We start from the raw sequence: 18699 nt of genomic DNA on the forward strand, positions 1-18699 counted from the left end.
ACAGACGTTAAAACGACTAAACCCACTTACCCCAACATTTCTGGAGCACGATATCACTAAACACTTTTTCAATGGACGATCACATTAAGAAGCACACTTTAAGCAAACGCAACGGGGCCACAGTAAAGATACCGGCGTAAGACGTAATCAGAGAAAAGTAACAAATACGATACTTTGTTTCTCAACCAAATAAACACTATACTACTATCAACTAAGTGTTATACGCATAAAAACAAGTACTATCTGTAACCGAGTATATTTATTAATCAAGTGATGTACATAAATTACAGTGCAACAAAATATTGGACGGATCGTAATCCCCATTCCGTGGACACAAAACAAATTAAAAAGTTAAGAAAAAAAAAAAAAAAAGAAAAGAAACGATTTCACTCGTTCGAAGAGCTAATAGAAAATGTAGATTACGTGATCGTGCATCGTATTTTTAATTATTAATTGCAAAGTGTCCCTCGTGGAAGAATTTTCACGGTTCGTAGAGATTGCTCGCACGATGGTCGATCGTTGCTACACGATTAGAATAGTACCCTAAAGAGATTGAAGGTGCGAAGAAGAATTTCAAGATCTAATTTGCAAGTATCGTTGAACATGTTTCCCCCTGTGATATCGTTTCTCGCGTATAACATTTTTAGGTCGACTAGTTAACATCGTATCGTCGAGAACGGCTCTACCATTGATTTCTGCGTATAAATAATCTTTTCGCTCGAGAATAAATCGATAATTACGCATAATTGTCTCTATACCACGATGTTACTACGAAACTTTAGGGCAATGAGAAAGCAACGTTCTGTCGTTCGTCGTTACACGCAAACTTTGCTTCGCGTCTTTCACTTTCTCTTTAATCATTGCCACGCTGGAAGATTAATTTCAACGAGCAAATTGCAAGAGCCAATGTCGAGCTACCGTACCAAGTTCGTGGCTATACATTTTTCGAACAATCGAGCGTCTGAACATCGCGTGTGCAACTATTAGAGATAATGGAATATCGATGTATCAATCGACGAAACAAATATGATTTTTCTTTTTTTTTTTTTTCTTTTTTTTAATAAATCTGGCAGAGTAGCTCGACTTTCGCAAGCGAGGAAGCTTAAAGTTCGACGCGAACGAACGATGCGATATTGTTACGATTTCACAGTAACGATAGTCGTGCTATTTAACATTCGCGATATTCCCTACATTGTCTTTTCTTCGCATTTCTGTAAATATAAAAATTCCGAAATACGAAACATCAGATCAATATGCGAAACTTGCTACGATGCTTGGTGTCACCACCGCAATATCGCAACGATGTTATTCGTCTGTTTAAAACTATAATAGAGTATCATCGATGTGCAAAATCGCAACAACGCGTCGTACAGTTAGTTCGCGCCGAGCTCGAGATGTTTCTCGAAATATTATAAATCAGTAGCCGCAAAATCTCTCCGCATCCGCGTTATAGAAGTATAGATAAGAGAAAATAAGCTACGTTCTTTCCTCTCGCTCTCTGATCGCACAGGTAATTTTGATCGTCATCATACGTAGAGCTCGGTTCGATCTTCCAGTCTTATCTTACGATTCGTAGGAGGGGAATCGCGAAAATCCAACGATTCTTCTGCCTCGGCGTTGCCCTTCGCGTATTTGTACAAGCTTATTCACACTGATGCATACAGACACATGTGACGTCACGTACAAGCATCGAGAGAAAGATTCGTGTCGATGATTAAAGCCATTGATAAAGGAAGAAGTAAGTCAGAAGATCGATGAATGTAAGTACACTTATACTTGACGTCGCTTCGACTCGACGTCAGAAACAACAGCAACGTTTTCTATTATTCCAAGAGGAATTTTATCAACAGCTTTAATTTACGATTAGCTACATACAAGCTTTTTGTCATAGTGAAGCCGAATATCTAATAATAATAATGGACGGACACAGTGACTTCACCACGATCTCTTGGTCGATCAATTTGGAAAACTTCTAACCAGTCCACTTGACTCGACGCCTTTACGTTACAACGTTTTTTTTTTTCTTTTTCTAACAATGAAACTATACATATTATCCTTTGTTCTGTTAAGTACGTATATAATATTATATACTAAGATTTGGTTAGTCGATAAATATAAAAAATATGGTATCGTCGCTACGGTCACTATAAAAGAAAAAGGTACGGTATTAAAATAAAATCGAACGCTTCTAATGGACTGTAGTAAAATGTCAGATGATGTTGAGATTTTGCTATACAACGAGATTTGTATAACGACGTCGGTTATGTTTTTAACAAACGTGGAAGACGAAGGTCGTCTGTAATTTGCTTATAAAATATCCAATAATTTTGTTCGTATATTATAAAATATGTTCCATCTTATTACATTCACTGCAATTCTATTTTTGATTGCAAACTTGTATTGTATTGTATCTGATAAAATCATCGTCTTATCTTAAGGCTTTAGGGGAGAAAGAAAAGAAGTGGCATCCGATGCATCGATATAAATTATAAAAGAAATTCTAGAAGAAAACTTTGGATAAGAGATCGAAGAAGTTGAATGACGGAACCAACAAATACAATTTCTTCATTTACCTTGTCCCTATTGCGATAACGATAATTGATAATTCGACCTAGATATTGCTCACATATACCTCTTTATATATTTATATGATATATACAAGTAGAAAAAACACGGTATTGACAAAAAAAAAAAAAAAAAAAAAGAAAAAGATTGGAAACCATAGAACGCTTACAAGAACAGAACGTACAACTTGTACAGCAATTTAAGGCACAACATAAACGCTGTGGCGCTAATATATTCGTTGAATTATTGATCATTTCCAACATAGCATGCTTTATCTTGCAGCTGAAACTATCGAGAAATAAGCCTTGGATAGCTTCAACTACAGGAACCCAAGCCGTGAAAGTCTCAAGCACTTTAGCTGCGTACTGCTTGGGTGGTCCAGCGTGGTAAGTCTCCTGATATCGACGACCACAATTTAAAGTTATCCTATTGATTCGATTTCTCTCCGATCCCTCAAGCAATGGACAAAATTACACGACTCTGAGTCACTAAATAGCTTAAAAGTACCGGAATTCACCTTTTTTCCCGAGTCTCTCTTTTCTCACCCAATCTGCGGGTGCAGGCGGTGGAATCGCGTGTGTTCGATGGGTGGCTTCTGGTCCTGGACTAGTGCTGGTCCTTTCGATTTCGGAATCCTGAAAATTAAAAGTAACTTTTATCGTAAAACAATATCTTAACTAAGATAATCGTGCAAATCTATTATTTATCGAATCTTGGTTTAGGTATTATATTATATATACATATGTTACTTGTTAGTTTCTATATAGTTATTAAAAAGCAATTCTACGATAATTATAATGATCACGAGCAGTGACACAGTTTCGTAACGGTAATTATTCTTTCTGTAATCAAGCTTTCACAACCATTCCCGTGTAATTGCTTTTCTTTAAGGGTATAGAAGCCACAATGTCTCTCACCTCGTAATTATAGCCGTGCCCCTGTCGCGGGTATCGGCTCGTGTACAAAGGATTGTTGAAGACGTCGTTATCGTTAGAATGGGATGGATTGTGAGGCGTGACGATGGTGTGAGGCACGTGCGCAACCTGTCCTCTCGAATTCCTCGCCTTCCACCATTTCCTGCTATCGTCGAGAATCTCCAGGTATTCACCTCTGACAACGGTCAACTCCTTATCATTGTTCGCCGTCCTCGGATAAGTAACCTGTACGATCTTTGCGTGTCTGGCTACCAGATCGTCTAACCAAGCTTCCTGAGCCCTTTCCATACCGGCGGCTCTCGGTGTTCTTTCGATCGAGTCCACGGATATATCGCTGTGCGCTCTCGTTTGATCGACTACTCTTTCTTCTCTACCATACAACTCCGAGGCAGTCCCGTAATTTCTATCAAAGTACTCGTTACCAGCACGCTCTTCTCTACTCTCGTACTCTAAGTAATCGCTGCTGTAATGAGACTCGTCCACTTCTCGGTGGTTATAGTACGGATCGTTTTGTTGTTCAGGGAGCTCGTCCCTCTTCTGTTTGTCAGCGTTTAACAGGGAAGCCAGATGATCGTGGTCTCTATCCTCTGGTATTGGATACTCCGGGGACCAACCATCCATAAATATAGGGTGATACGGGGGAACGTGACCTTTCCATTGATCGCGTGGTATTAACCACGTGTCGCCCAGTGAATGCCAAAGCTCTGTTTCTTTACTGGTGACACAATTGATCAATAAGTTAACCGCTTCCCTAGTCAATAACGGCGATACCACTTTGCTCGGCAAGTTCGGATCGTAATTAGTATCGTGAGACGCGTCCACGATCAGAGCCAGCGGCGTAAAGAGAAAGTGTACCAGTTCGGGAGCGTTAGGGTCGTGAATGTGAGCCTTCAGTTTGGCTAGCAAGTTGAACGACAGCTTAAACTTTTGGAATATATCGATAAATTCCATCTCCGGAGGTGGTTTCGCCCTCATTGTTAACATCCCATCACCCAGATTTCTCTTCTTCGACTTCCGATTGCGCCTTCGACGTTCCAACTCTTTGGAAGCAGCCGCTGCGTGTTGCAGACGCGCGATAAATTTCTCAATGTCGTCGAAACAATGGTTCAGAATGGTTACGTCGCGTTCGTATTTCTCAGAGGACGTCGAGGATACCTCGTCGTTGTTCTCCTCGCGAGATATATCGTTTTGACCGTCGGCTGTAACGCAGAATTAAATTACTCCATTTTTATATGCGTCTACTATACGACGCTTCATGAAATATTCAAGAAAGTAAGTAGACAAAAATAAGAAACAAGCAGAAGGAAGGAAAAAAGAAAGAGAAGAAATGAAAGAACCTACCATTGTTAGCGTTAAAGGCAGATACTTGTTCTCGGACGTTAACCCCGTTTAAGGGTGGTTCTGGCGGTGGTAAAGTAGGAGGCGGTGGTATACGACCTCTTGGTCCCCTTGGCGAACCACCGGGTACCAGTTTACCCATTTGTAGCATCTTTAGATCCTCGACGAGATCCTGGGCTGAGACGCTTTGACACTGGAATATATGCATTTCTGCCCGTTGACCGGAACCACTGTCATCCGCCACTGTGAAGACGAGAATGTTGTTATACATCTCCATAGGGTCCCTCGACGTGAACGCGGTCGGTTCCTGTATCAACGAGGCTGGGAATCGCTCCATGACGGCCTGCATACGAATTTATCAACGATGCATTAAGTGAAATTGCCTCGAGACTCGTAACGTAAAGTAATTTCACAAATGTTCCACTTCGTATTTGATCGTTCGCCTACGGTAACTACACAAGCTAGTTACTATACGGTTCTTTTCTCTTTTCACTGGAAAAATCAGTGGAGAATTTCTCTGTGTGTCTGAAGAGGAATCTTTACCCCCGTCTCGTTGTCCATGATCAGCACCCAGTTCCGTTCCAGACGGAGCTGCATCTTTTGACTCCAGATGCCGTTACTCTTCTCCAACTGCAAAAGTCGCCGCATACCGTCCGCTGGATAAACAATACCGGTTTCCTTCGTGACCGTGAACGTGGCCAAATGCTCCATCATGTACGTCGGCTCGGAACTGCTCACGCGGCCGCCCGATGTGCTCGATGGACCACTCGACCCTCCATCTGATGTATCATTGTTAATTCGTTTAATAACTGTTTCAATTATCATTCGAGTGATTCGACTAATTTAATAACAAACTACTGCTATTTAACCGTGACAAACAAGAAACATATATATATATATAGAACTTCAACGATCATTATAAAGCGATACACTGATGAGTAATACCGTAGATTACCTATGCAAATTCATACTTTTGAAACGAAATGGAGAAGATGGAACCGAGATATACTCTGCCTATTAAATATTATAACAAGTACTACATTTCCTTATAAATAAATAAATAGGTGCATGAAAATCCGCAATCTACTTGTTATAATAATTTCATCCTCGTTAAGTTTAACGATGGCAAAAACAAGCAATCTAACATTATGTCACTATTACCTTTATTATAGGTGGAAGGACTGTGTCCACTGTTGTAGTACGGCATTGTGACCAGACAATCGTTTATCCTTTATCTGCAACGAACAACGAATATCCAAGTTGAAGAAATAGATACTCCACCATTATTTTATAAATTTAACAAAGTGTTATTTCCTATTGAAAAATTGTCGTTTTATTTTATTCGAAATGATTTTTTTGTTAGAAAATTCACCGCGTAATATAATGATAATAACGATGTCACAGAAGTTCGTTAGGCGTACAGGTTTAATAACTTAATGATAGAGACGGTCGATACTCGCACGTCGCGTATCGTATCCGGCTACCGGGTCATGGGGACCATACTTGGCGGCACGAAAGCCTGCTTGTAACCAAAGTGAAATTCCAATGAGCCTAATTCGCTCGCCAGACATGTCGAGAATTCCTTTCGCGTGCCTTCCACTTATCGAACCTCAGCGTCCGGAGGTGAGATCCCTCGGACACAATGGGCCAATAAATATTATTCATCGACAAACACATTTGCAGAAACGAGCCTTCTCGCGAGTTGTGTGGCGCTAAGATGTACAGAAGGACGAAAATACCGCTGTGTACCCGAAAAGGAATTCCAGAATTCGAAAGACTTGGTAAATAAATAGAAAAAGATGCTTTAGTTTACTTAAGAAACCTTGATTTCTTTTAATTCCCTCTTTTATTATCTTTATCTTATTCAATTTGGATATCGCAGGTGTTTTCTGCTTTCTGTTTATTAAAAGGCCATCCTGAATCGCTTGGAATTTTCAGTTTATTCAAGAAACAAAATTAAATCCTTTTCATTTCTTCTTTTACTTTTCTCCTCGTATATGACACTGTAGAAATATTGCGAGTTACCTTTTCGTTCATTAAAAAGCCATTGTGAATCGCGTGCAATTTTCACATTACTTTTTCCTATTTCAGTTTTGTAGAATGTATCGTTGCCAGGTATGAATGGGTTTCGTAGTCATTCAAGTTTCTAGCTCTATTTGTATTCCTCGACAGGCGTTCCTAACATTCCATTACCTTTCTCTAATAGATGCTATATTATCCTTCACCGATTTTTCAAAAGCGCTTCTATCGTACAACCTTCGTTTCTCGTTAATATTTTCCAAATGGATGAAATGCGAAGAAAAATCGGTCCCCTCTATGAAATATATGAAACGATATATTCTCTAAGTGGCACCGGGGCAAAGAGAGAAACTATGAAAACGGCTTGGTTTTTGCATAGTTATGCGCGAGGAATGTGAAATTCTGAATTTACTCCGAGAGAAACCTATTGGATTCGACGACGCTTTGTTAAACGAGTGTAAACGTCTCACATCCATACGGGCGCAAACAGACGGTTTCAACCAGGTGCTGGATAAAGGCTGTCGATGCGGGCTTGGCGGGCTATTTCGTTCGTAAAGGTCGTAAATTTGCAACGAGACGCGTCTACTTTTCAACAAAACGTCGTTCAAAGGGATTCGCATAACAACGTCGAATAATAGGATATTTTCTTGGCCCATCGAACAGTCGGTCTAAAATGTCTGATAAAGGTGAAATGAAAAATAATGAGAAGTGTTATGTCGCGTGAAAAGGTCCGCTCGACGTCCTTCATTGTCCTTCATTGTTAAGTAGTTACTTAATGGGAAAAACGAAATAATTGCCTAACGGAAAAGCTGGTTTTCCCATAAACAATGTCGCCCATGAATCACGTTGGTAAGAGGCTTCTTCCTTCCCAACATCGGTCATAATCGCACAATCGGCATCGCGGATCATTGCCCTCACTTTCCTGACTAAAAATGTAAGCAACAAATCTGCGTTCTTCGTTCAAAGGGCACACCCATACCGAGCTTTCCTCCGTAATCACATCAGAACAAACTTCAGAGTTTTCCTTCGGCTCTCAAAGTGACTACAAGTCCGACAGCTCCTCCAGCTCATACAATTGCATACAATTGCCCACATGTCTTCTCGTATGCGGAGAAGGCGCTTGTTTTGGACCGGATGATTTATTCGAGGTAATCAGTAAGAACACTAAATTCTACCGATGCCTAGATCCCTAGACTAATACGTGATCGTGATTTATCGTTGTTTTTCACTGTTACTTATATTTATTTGTTTTTCTATATCTTTAAGCTTCTTTAGATACCGAAATAATGTACTGAAGATAGATAAGTCTACGATAGGAAGTTACTAGAATGAACATATTAGGTGCGTGAATTAATTCAGTGTCTTTCTAAACGATATTCGTATAAAATTAATCACCAAATAGCGTGAATTATGTAGTTCATTTAAAGTTATGTAAACAGAAATAACATCTGTTTAAAGCTACCATATAACAGATAACGAAACAATTCAATTCCATTTAGTAGAAATGGATTTATAAAGACACTGAAAATTAATATCTTCAAATGAAAATATTTACAAAATGGATAAATATTCCCTTGCAAGAGAGAACTTAAAGGTAAATACACTAACTGTATCTGAAAACAAGTCCTATTGAAAAATGAAATGTGCAGTTTCTCTTTGAACAGATTTCCAGAAACAGCAGTGGCCAAGCTACTTTTAATTTACGCATTTAACCAGATTTCCACGCTGGGTCGTAACTAACAGTCATTTTCAAATGTTCAAACCAGCGAAGGAGGGATACTTGGATCGACAAACGGCGATTGGTCGCGTTGTATATGTATCGAACGTATTTAAGAACAAGCGCGGTACGATCCCGGTCTTTCCGGTTTTTCTCTCTCCAGACGCAATGAAACTACGGTAAAAGCGGCGAGAACGTAATTAATATTCGAAATCTGAAACGTGGAAACGACGCTGGTTCCTGCCGGTGGATAAACGTTCGTCCGTTCGGTGAATGCTTTCACTATGCGTACCTACTGTTGGGATTAGGCATGCTGGGAATCCACATAACGGAGAAGGCATTGTTACACGTTCCTATCAACTGTAACGATGCTGTTTCTAATCCCTAGAAATCAAGAATCTAGTCTTTAATAACATATTTAGAAAAAAAAAAAAAGAAACAAAAAGAAAAAGAAACCAACTTTTCCTCCTCGTTTTGTTTCATTCCGTTCCGTATCGTAATTCTCTCTAATTCAAACCGCCTACTGGTTTCTTACTTAACGTAATTTAAACGTTCCTCCATATCATTAAGGCCTAAACGGATATATAACATTTTAATATATGCGAAATTCTCGCGATTTAATCAGGAAGCCGGAAAACGAGTTCGAAACGTGGCCAGTTTGAGAACGAGGGCGTTTTGTTTCGCGGCCCAATTTCGTTTCAAACGTATATCATTTTACGTGTCGATGGATTTGGGTCGTAGAACTATATCGCGATCGGTTAATGGCGTTGCGTAACGCCAGACGAGATACGCGACTCGATAAAAATCGATTGTATCATCGACGGTGGGAACGTTCGTTTGGTTTCCTCAAGATCGAGAGCCTTGTTATAACCCTCTCTCTTGTACGTCTCTTTTTTATACTCTATCTTCGTTCCTCCCTTTTCACGCGCCAGAATCATATATCTTTTTTCGCGCATGAACGAACTGACGGATCTGGTAAATAGAGTGTCTAACTAAGTTCCTAACTATCTTCGTTAGAAACGCAAAACAATCTTCTCGCGCGCGATTGTTATCATGATGAGTATACATATATGAATAATAAGCTTGGTAAGGCGCAAGGTGATCCGATATATCGACGATTCGTGTTGATTATAGGTTAGGTTTAGAGCCCCGGAGCACGGGAACGATGGAGCAATTCGTTCCCTGGTCGAAGTCGTAACCGCGGTGTAGAGGTGTCGTAACAGCGACTTAATAACAGCTACGTTGAAAAGGGAAGGGAAAAGGAAGGAAGGTGAGTGTGGGCTTCGTTCATATGCCTCAGAATCGAAGTCGTGTACACAGTGATGAACAAAAGTATTGCCACAGACCAGATTTTTCTATAAAATACTGTATAAATCTGTAAAACAGAGAATTCTTAGTGTAATATAATTTCCCAATCTGAAGTTTAAGCAACTATACAATAAAAATAAGTAATAAAAGTCACATAATGAATTGTTTGCAAAGGAGCAATATTTCAATTCTAAAATTGTTTTGTAATCGATACATAATCGAAAGAATAATAATCTGGAAGCAACATAGGAATTGTAAACAAAACAGAAATCTCGCTATAACAGTATCTGGAATAAAGATTTTGCACAACCATTTTAAGAATCGAAATCGATATCATAACTGGTTTCAACTTTTAAAAATTATACTTTACAAAAAATTAAATGGAGAATCGTATTTTTTACATATTTACATAGAATTTTAAAAGAAACGCTAATTTGTGATAATACTTTCATTCGTCACCGAATATTGATGCATTTCGAGATTACGAGCTAAATTTATTGGTGTCGCTCTGAATTCTAGATTTTTATCGGTTCTCGCTCAAATTCGCTACTCTATATTTCACCGTGAGGAACATTCTAACGCACTTTACAAAGCTCTTAAGAATTCATCATGGAACTAAAACGAAGATAAATAGAATATAGGAACATACAATCGATATAAAATAATCTGAGGAACTATGCGGTAAAAAGTGGAATAAAAGCATTATCTATCTGAAACGTGGATTAGCGCCCTACATAAAATACATAGTCACTAAAATACTATATGTATGTATGTTATTTCATACTTTTATGAATATAGCTAAAGAAATGAGTTCTAAATAGAAATTTCATTTACTGATATAGAGTTTCACCTATCAAAGACTGTAATAAGTGCTTCATTCTTTTGGATATTTTATACATCTTCGCATATTAAGTATATTCATCGTATAAAATGCATAAATAATACAATCTAATAATCATGTAGTAATGTGTAAATATTGAAAGCTTTAAAAACGCATAAAGTGCATAGATGCAATGTTTCAGAAAATATATCCAACGTCAATTCTTGATTTCAGTGTATTAAATAGGTTAGACTCCTAGACCATGAGCCCTCAAGCGTTGAAGCCAGCTGTCCACTATTAAGGGCATAGAGGGCGCCAAAACATTGTATCGCCCGCAGTGCCAAACTCTTGCTACATCATCTCATTAACACGGAAGAATTTAAGAAACGACAATGAATATTTACTTTCATTTTTTAAAAGTACCACACAGTAACAAGTCATTGTTCGTCTGTAATAAAAATGGCAGGTCGATAAAGTGCTAATAATCGATGTAGAAGTCAAGTATTCACGGATCGAAAAGTAGAAAGTGAAGTATCCCATCTACGATTTACACTCCGTTAACGATCGTTTGTCACGATCGAAGATAAAGACGGTGAGATTCCTACGGCGTTGGTTCCAATGAGAATCGCAGCCAATCGTATCCAATGAGAATTGATGGAAATGGGAACCCTTATCACGAGATGTCGCCATCCCCTGCTAAGGATTAAATTATGTAAATTCCCGGGAGTATCGGTCGTGACCGATCGAATACGCAAAAAGAACACCGATCGAAGTACATATTCTTTTGGAATTCGATTATGTGTCAACACGATCGAAATATGTACGAACAGGAACATAAGAAAAGATAAAAGGAGCGTATTATAAGGCTTGGATGTCTACGATCCCGCGACAAGCATACAAGTATAATTGCTTATGGATGCGGACACGCCCTGAGAGAAAAATTCATCCGGGGAATGCGCTGAAGTAACCACGTCCTTGACCGTACTTGACGGAAACGGCATTCAACCTTCTGATGCCTTCTTCTCCGTCGTCCAAGATGGAATTCTACCGCGAGGCGGTTGTATTCCAAGCTGAACACCGTGTTTGGAACTTTTATTTGATGACTACCTAAAGAAAATATCAGAAAGAAAATCGGGCAAGAATGTTGGAAGTTGTTAATTCTAAAAGTAGCGGAATTTTTATTTCTTTTAAAACACTAATAACGCATTGTTCGAAAACAAGAATTTTGGTTTCTATATTTCAAAATGACCTGAATATTTACGAAAGATAAGAAAACGATTGCCTATTTTAATACTATGCCGTGATTTGTCGAATATCTAATCTATAAAATAGTTTTCAAGGATACTAGATATCCTAATAAATGATAAAACGATTTAAGCACCAAGTTACACAGATCATATGTATTTATTTCATCTTTCTAGACTTTCATTGTAAGACTAAGAATCACCTTTGTAAATTTCCATGCTTTCTACAAAGTATACAAGCAACACAGTTACATACGTGTAATGCAGGTAAATTACTCAAGAATATTATCCGCCTGACTTGGAAGTGGGCATGCAGGATGGAACCTGATTCGCAGTACGAAGTCTAAATGACACGGGAGAGGAACGGGAAATCTGACATTCTCGTTTTCTTCTCGCACAAGCTAGCACCTCGTTAACTGACCAAGATCTTTTTTCATTAACTGGCTATCGCCATCCTCGCCAATTAGGATACAAAAAGATTGGAATAGAAATGAAAAAATCTTGGTTCTATAAAAATTACGCAAAGGTAATTTACAAGGGCCGTATAATAATAGTACCGTGTGATTGACTTAAGAAATGGAGGAGGAATTTGAAATTTTTAAAAGATTTATTTCGTTTGGACCAAAAATTTTGTGCTTCCCGCCTGGAGGCTTTCCTTCCTCCTTCTTTTTCGTGACAACGTAACGCAACATGCTCGTTAGATTGGGGTTCGAGTGCGCGAGAAAGGGGAGGAATTTATGTCGTCGTTAACGTAACGTTCCTTGGTGCAAGGTGGTTTACAAGCAACATCGTAAAATCCGCGTCTTCTCGATTTATCATAGCACGAGCAACAAACTGCTCGCATTCCCTTCATTCGCCAGTGCGTGGAATATCTCGTGGTGAAGGTTATTCACCCTTCTCGAGGGACTAAAATCACTCTAGATCCTCCGAGATAATGAGGTATATCGAATTGGTAATAAACAGTGGAAAAGGAGTATCTCAAGAGAATTTTTTCAATACATTTCCTTTACATTCTTTGTTATAATAATTTAGTATTTTATTATCCTTCAGATTTTTTATTAGTTTCTTGTCGATTTATCAAAAAGTAATTTTAAACATATAATGTCAATTGACCATTTTATCTGATTAATTGTCGAAAATATATTCCTAAGAAATTTCGAGTATTTCTATTCTTCTAATGTAAGTAAGATACAAATACCAGACATGTTTGTTTATTTTACATATGTAGTATTAGTATATTTTACTCGCATAACAATTGTTTATTTTACATACACAATACCAGAGAGTCACTTTATGAAGTCAGTTTTAAAACTATTGAGTATGGTGAAACCAAATAAAGAATCAATTAAAGTTTTTGAACGAGGGAGAAATAATATAAAATATAAAATAGATAGAATCTAAGATAGATACTATAAAATATATACAATATAAAGGGACTAAACCATCTTACTAGGCTGATACGAGTATGATCCGGAATACATATTAGGAAAAGGCACAAAACACTTTATTAGATACATCCAGTATCTTAAATCCAGTATCTTAAAAGCTCTGACAAGGATTTTCAAAGACACATTCAATACACCTATTACTATTGTGCATTAACTCTTAAGGTCTCAACGCTCAAGTCTCATACTAAGGTAAGATACCTGCTACACAACGTATAAAACCAGATCAAATTAGATCGACTTAATAAAAGTACTCTTAATAGCAATACTTTTAATAGAGTCAATTACCACTTCTATTTCAACCATAAATTCAGCGATAGATTACCGAAGAAACCAACTGGAACTATTAACGATGGACCATATTAATTACCTAAAATGCAATACGTAGATGAAAGTCGATACTCTGAATTCTGTTGCACAATAATTTATCAGCTAATAATATTAATGAATTGACAATTTCAAGCTGCAAGTTGAACTTCTTTTTCGCAACTTTGCATTTATATTGATCTTTATGCACCTATGGGAAAATAGAATGCACATAATATACAAAGATACGTATATACGAATATCCAAAGTGGATAAAACAATTCTGAGATACGATAAAAAAATAAATTTGCTGAAATATCCACTAGTTTACTAATAACATGTAACTTGTGATATCTCATTAATAATATTAACTCAATTGTGCAAGACTTGGTACCAGTCGAGGGCCAAAGCTTTCAAGAAAATAACAATTTGTGGAGGTACGACACGTAAATGCCTGTTGAAAGTAAACATATCGCGGACATACGGCGGTATGAGCACTGAAAAAGTGGAAAGAAAGTTGCCAATGCGCCTCGCATACCTACTGATCCGCCGGTTGCGAACAAGTTTCGCAGTGAATGGACCGAGCGAATGAACTTTTCACTCACTTGCATCCATGGTCGGGATTAATCTCGACTAATCGAAACATCCTGATTAACTCAGTGATACCTGGTCGATAAATAAGTATTTTCGTCGTTTCTATCTCGAACAGATTATGTACTTCCATGAACTATTGCTTTGTCACAGTGGTGCCGACCCGTCAATGATACATACGCGTTATCGAGATTTTAGGATAATTTTCGAACATTTTACTGCGGCTTTCTAAATCGAACGCAATTAATGCTTATCGATATTACAATGGCTAATAACATTATTTTCAAAACATGCTCGATGTTTCGGCATTCCTTGAATTCGTCGGGCAACGTCACGCAAAAGTCGCTACCTTATATTTGTTCGTGTGTATTTTGTAACTGAAAAATGAAATTATTCGTAAACGATCATATACAAGTCACGCACAAAAAGTAGAAATTATGTTTGTTTTACGGAGATCTCATCGATTACCAAATTGCGCATATTTATACAAATTCATATTGTCATGAATATAGATCAACGATAGTTTTGCATACTAAATATTACAAAGTTATCTCATATAATGGCTACGAAAAGTATTGACTTCGAGACATTAACTGTATAGTTGTATAACTAGTATTATTTGTATTTGATATATGTCGTAAACGCGTGAGTGGCAAAAACTACATGAATCCATCCCCTTTTTTCTCAGGGTATCGAAGGTCGTTCGATGCAATATCGATGCACGCGGAGTACGATAAATATTTGCAATTTATGTCACGACGATCATAATCAGTATACGTAGGTATTTCGTAGGCGTGAATTACAGGTGATTGCCGTGCAGTCACAGTGTACCATAGACATCTTCGATGCTTTGAGCGCGTCGTTAAGGGATTAGAATAATCTGGACGTTTCAGTGGAATTTTATGTTCTTTTTCGCATATTTCCGTATATATTTAATTATTTATAGTTACACCAATTATGTTTCATCTTTATTATACCTTATAAAGTAGGAGAGAATGTAAATTACGTATTCGTGTTATTAGCGGATAAAAGATAAGTACCGTAAAAACTTACGAAATAACCCGTGTAATTGCGTTTGTACATCAACTATCTAGCCAATAAGAAATTTTAGGAATCTTTGCAAGACATGCGATTTAACGTGGACACAATCTTATTAAGAACAATAATATTCAAAATTCGAAAACATTATCGATTAACGACAAACGGTGCATTTGCTTGAGTCGAGAGAACGTCTATCGAAAATGTCATGGGCGGGGAATCTCCTTATAAAACGGTGAAAAAATGTTTGCTATTCTTTCTCATTTTTACAATTATTGATCCCATTATTTACACCTTTTAACAAAAACAGGGTATATTATTTTATCAAAAAGATATAAAAAATGTTAGTGAAAAAAATAAGAAAGAAATGAAGTCCCAAAACAATGAATCATTGCGATTCATCGTTAACGCAATGCTGATAACGCGACAAAAATGTTCACTACTATTTACGATTACATACGATGCATACTTATATATATATATAAAGATTATGCACGGGGAATCAAAATCTTATTAGTCTATAATGTTTGCATAGTTAACATGTTTAACGAGAAAATCATACGCTATATTTTTATGATGACTTCAAAGTGTCAATTGCATAAAAATTTTTTCGGGGCACGATAATCGAGACGCAAGATGAATTCGTCGTCTCGTGGCTTTGCATTGTTTACCGTACGATTGTATTACGTTTCGATTTCCGATCAAGTAAGTATTCGATAGAAATAAAATTGCATCGAATCTTTCCCCGTAAGTGCGTATTACCGAGTACATCGACCGCACATCTTTCTCATAAAGGAGGAAAGATAATAAAGTACATCCGGTTAAAATACAAACATGTGTCAATTAATGGAATTCGATTGCATGTTGTCGCGATAGTAGGATTTTTCTTATTGAAGTCCGTTACCGTGACCAGGCACGAAGTATGTATATATAGATATATATGGTCGAGTGCTGATTATCATCGGAGACGTAGAGCAACAGGTGTGACCACGACAGACGATTCTTCGCGGGGAGAAATCCACGTCGGTGTACTCGGTACAATGACTCCACTCAAGAAATCATTTCCATAAATACCTTGACAGCAGCGTTTCACCGAGTCTGCTGAATTCCTCTGTTCCGCAATTTGGGATCCGTACGGAACAACTCGGTAAAAAAAAAATCACAGCTCGTGCGACGTAAATGCGTACAAAAAACTGTTTCACACCGGTCTCTTACTTACCTATTTACAAAATGTTCACAATATGCACACACTAAAAGAGAAAAAAAGAAAGAGAAAAGAGAAGGAGGAGAAGCTTTTGGCAGAGAGCTACGTGCCGAACATGCTCGACTGGAAATACCTGAACGACTACCTGATTGCTCTTTGCCTGTTTGCTTCTTACCTGTTTTGCCCAGGTGCATTCCTAATGCGTGCTCTCTCATTGGTCGAACCGTAGCTATACAATATGGCGGTTAGATCTAACGGAATCAGATATTTTCAACACGATGGGGCAGGATATTATAATTGAGATGTAATTGACTGGTAGTAACGAGTAATTAATGTCCGTCGATGTTACGGTTTTCTAAATTTTATAGCGAAATAAAATAAAAATGAAAGTTATAAAACAGGGCTGCCAAAATGATAAAAAAAAAGAAACTAAAAAGAGATGGAAAATTTACGATTTAGTAAAAATATAATAACTTTAATAACAAGTAATAAATCCTTTATAATACTTATGCATTATGATTTCTTGAAATATATAGATTTATATTACAACATATTGAAGTAAAATTGTATGTTTTAAAAACAAATTATTCAATAAAGGATATATGTACATACTGGTATCTTTTACATTTTAGGTGATACTATAGAAATTCCAAAAAAATTTGCACAAGTAATATTATGACGAAAAAATATGAAAATTTCTCTTTAAAAGTAACATCACACCACGTTATATAGACTAATATGAGGTATAAAACAAAACATATAAATTAAAAGAAAACTATCAATAAATACAATATAAATATTTAGTAAATATTAAAATGATTTCAGGTAGCAAAATTTATAAGAATAAAATTATTTTATTCGTACCAATTATTTATTACATTAAATACAAATAAAATTTAGTAGAGAATATACACAATTAGATGCAATTCTACAGAATATACCTTTGTTGAAAAAAATTTCAACTGAATAAACTAAAATATACTTTTCTTTTCAAATATTTAATGAGTTTCATTTTAACGCTAACATTCTAATCAAATTTCATTTAACATGAATGTTACATTTTACATTTAAGCTATCAATTATAGCCATATCTACTTGTCAATATTGAAAGATTATGTATCATTTTCATAATCTTTTGGATTTTTACGTTGTAGTTTATAATATTCAGCATTTGCCCATTCCATTAGTAGGTAAGTACAAAGAAAAGCTGAAATGTAATGTATAATATTTTAATAGATAGGTATATAATGCTAGCTGTAATATAAAAATGTATTAAGTTATACAACTATACTAATACGCTTCTACTATTTTATTATTTAGAGAAGAACACATTGAAATTATTATTTTATTATTAATCAATAAAAAACACTTACGAGGTGTAATAAAAAAAAATTCCGCTCTACAACGTTTTATAAATCGTTTAGAAGCCTCACGTATTCCAGCAAAAGGACTTTGTTCATATGGACTAAGACGGAAAAATGTAACGCCAGTTACTCTTTCAAGTTCTCCAAACCTCTTTCCTCCCATTTTGACTGAATTCACAAAACAATTATTTTAATACTTCAAAACATAAATGAGAGTAATAAACGAATATAACCAAGAAACAAAATAAATAACATCAAAAAATATCTCGAGTTTCATAAACATAATTTTTAGAAATAAACTTTACTTACTTTAATTACTTATTAAATACTAATAATCACTTATTAAGTGTAAAAAATGAAGTTAATTATTTCAAAACTATATAACTTACGTAATAATGATATACCTATCGATTTGGAACGTTCCAATACGTACAGATATCTGATTCTGATACCTCTAAAGTATATTCGCTAGATGGCATGTTTGTTATCTGCGTGTCAGGGCGCAAAATTTGAATTATGTGATTTAACATAGATGTATTAATATTAACACATTCAAATACTACGAATATTTGTTAAAATTACATACTATGTATTGGCAGTGGAAATTTATAAATGATTTTCCCATGAACAACTTATGCATATATATAAATAAATATAGTACGTATATTTTAATTTTTGTCAATTAGTGATTTAATATTTAATACATTTGAATAAAATCATATCACATAGTCGATTCAAACACGTAAAGTAGTTATAATATTTCATTTTTCGTTTCATGTTTTATAAATGATTAATTAATTTGATT

The 18699-nt window shown here is 36.4% G+C and overlaps 3 protein-coding genes and 1 long non-coding RNA gene across 9 annotated transcripts in view; 2 read left to right on the top strand and 2 right to left on the bottom strand.

The window, feature by feature from the left end:
- LOC126918198 (dihydropyrimidinase) overlaps nt 1-1054 on the top strand; it is a 23541-nt gene extending 22487 nt beyond the window's left edge. Inside the window, exon 11 of the mRNA XM_050725857.1 lies at nt 5-1054. Within this exon, the coding sequence (XP_050581814.1) occupies nt 5 (1 nt within the window). The 3' untranslated portion in view covers nt 6-1054. The remainder of the gene's footprint in view (nt 1-4) is intronic.
- Nucleotides 1-16882, bottom strand: part of LOC126918194 (epidermal growth factor receptor kinase substrate 8-like) — a 19357-nt gene extending 2475 nt beyond the window's left edge. The window contains exons 1-6 of one of the 6 annotated variants that reach the window (XM_050725845.1): nt 16546-16882; nt 6000-6073; nt 5382-5617; nt 4842-5181; nt 3483-4699; nt 3083-3200 (exon numbers count right to left, since the gene is read on the bottom strand). In XM_050725845.1, the coding sequence (XP_050581802.1) occupies nt 3083-3200; nt 3483-4699; nt 4842-5181; nt 5382-5617; nt 6000-6045 (1957 nt within the window). In that variant the 5' untranslated portion in view covers nt 6046-6073; nt 16546-16882. The other 5 variants (XM_050725846.1, XM_050725849.1, XM_050725847.1 and 2 more) reach the window with 5 other exon arrangements.
- LOC126918230 (uncharacterized) lies at nt 9290-12922 on the top strand. Its single transcript, XR_007711275.1, has 3 exons — nt 9290-9844; nt 10402-10646; nt 10937-12922. It is a non-coding gene; the product is annotated as an uncharacterized LOC126918230 (long non-coding RNA).
- A 482-nt stretch (nt 16883-17364) lies between the features above and the next one.
- On the bottom strand, nt 17365-18392 carry LOC126918227 (cytochrome b-c1 complex subunit 8). Its single transcript, XM_050725923.1, has 3 exons — nt 18284-18392; nt 17904-18062; nt 17365-17737 (listed from the first exon to the last, which is right to left on the bottom strand). Exons 2-3 carry the CDS (start codon nt 18055-18057, stop codon nt 17643-17645), a joined length of 249 nt encoding a protein of 82 aa, XP_050581880.1. The 5' UTR covers nt 18058-18062; nt 18284-18392; the 3' UTR covers nt 17365-17642.
- Nucleotides 18393-18699: the final 307 nt, after the last annotated feature.

Source organism: Bombus affinis, chromosome 7 (assembly GCF_024516045.1).
Source record: "Bombus affinis isolate iyBomAffi1 chromosome 7, iyBomAffi1.2, whole genome shotgun sequence".
In the NCBI taxonomy this organism is placed as follows: Eukaryota; Metazoa; Arthropoda; class Insecta; order Hymenoptera; family Apidae; genus Bombus; species Bombus affinis.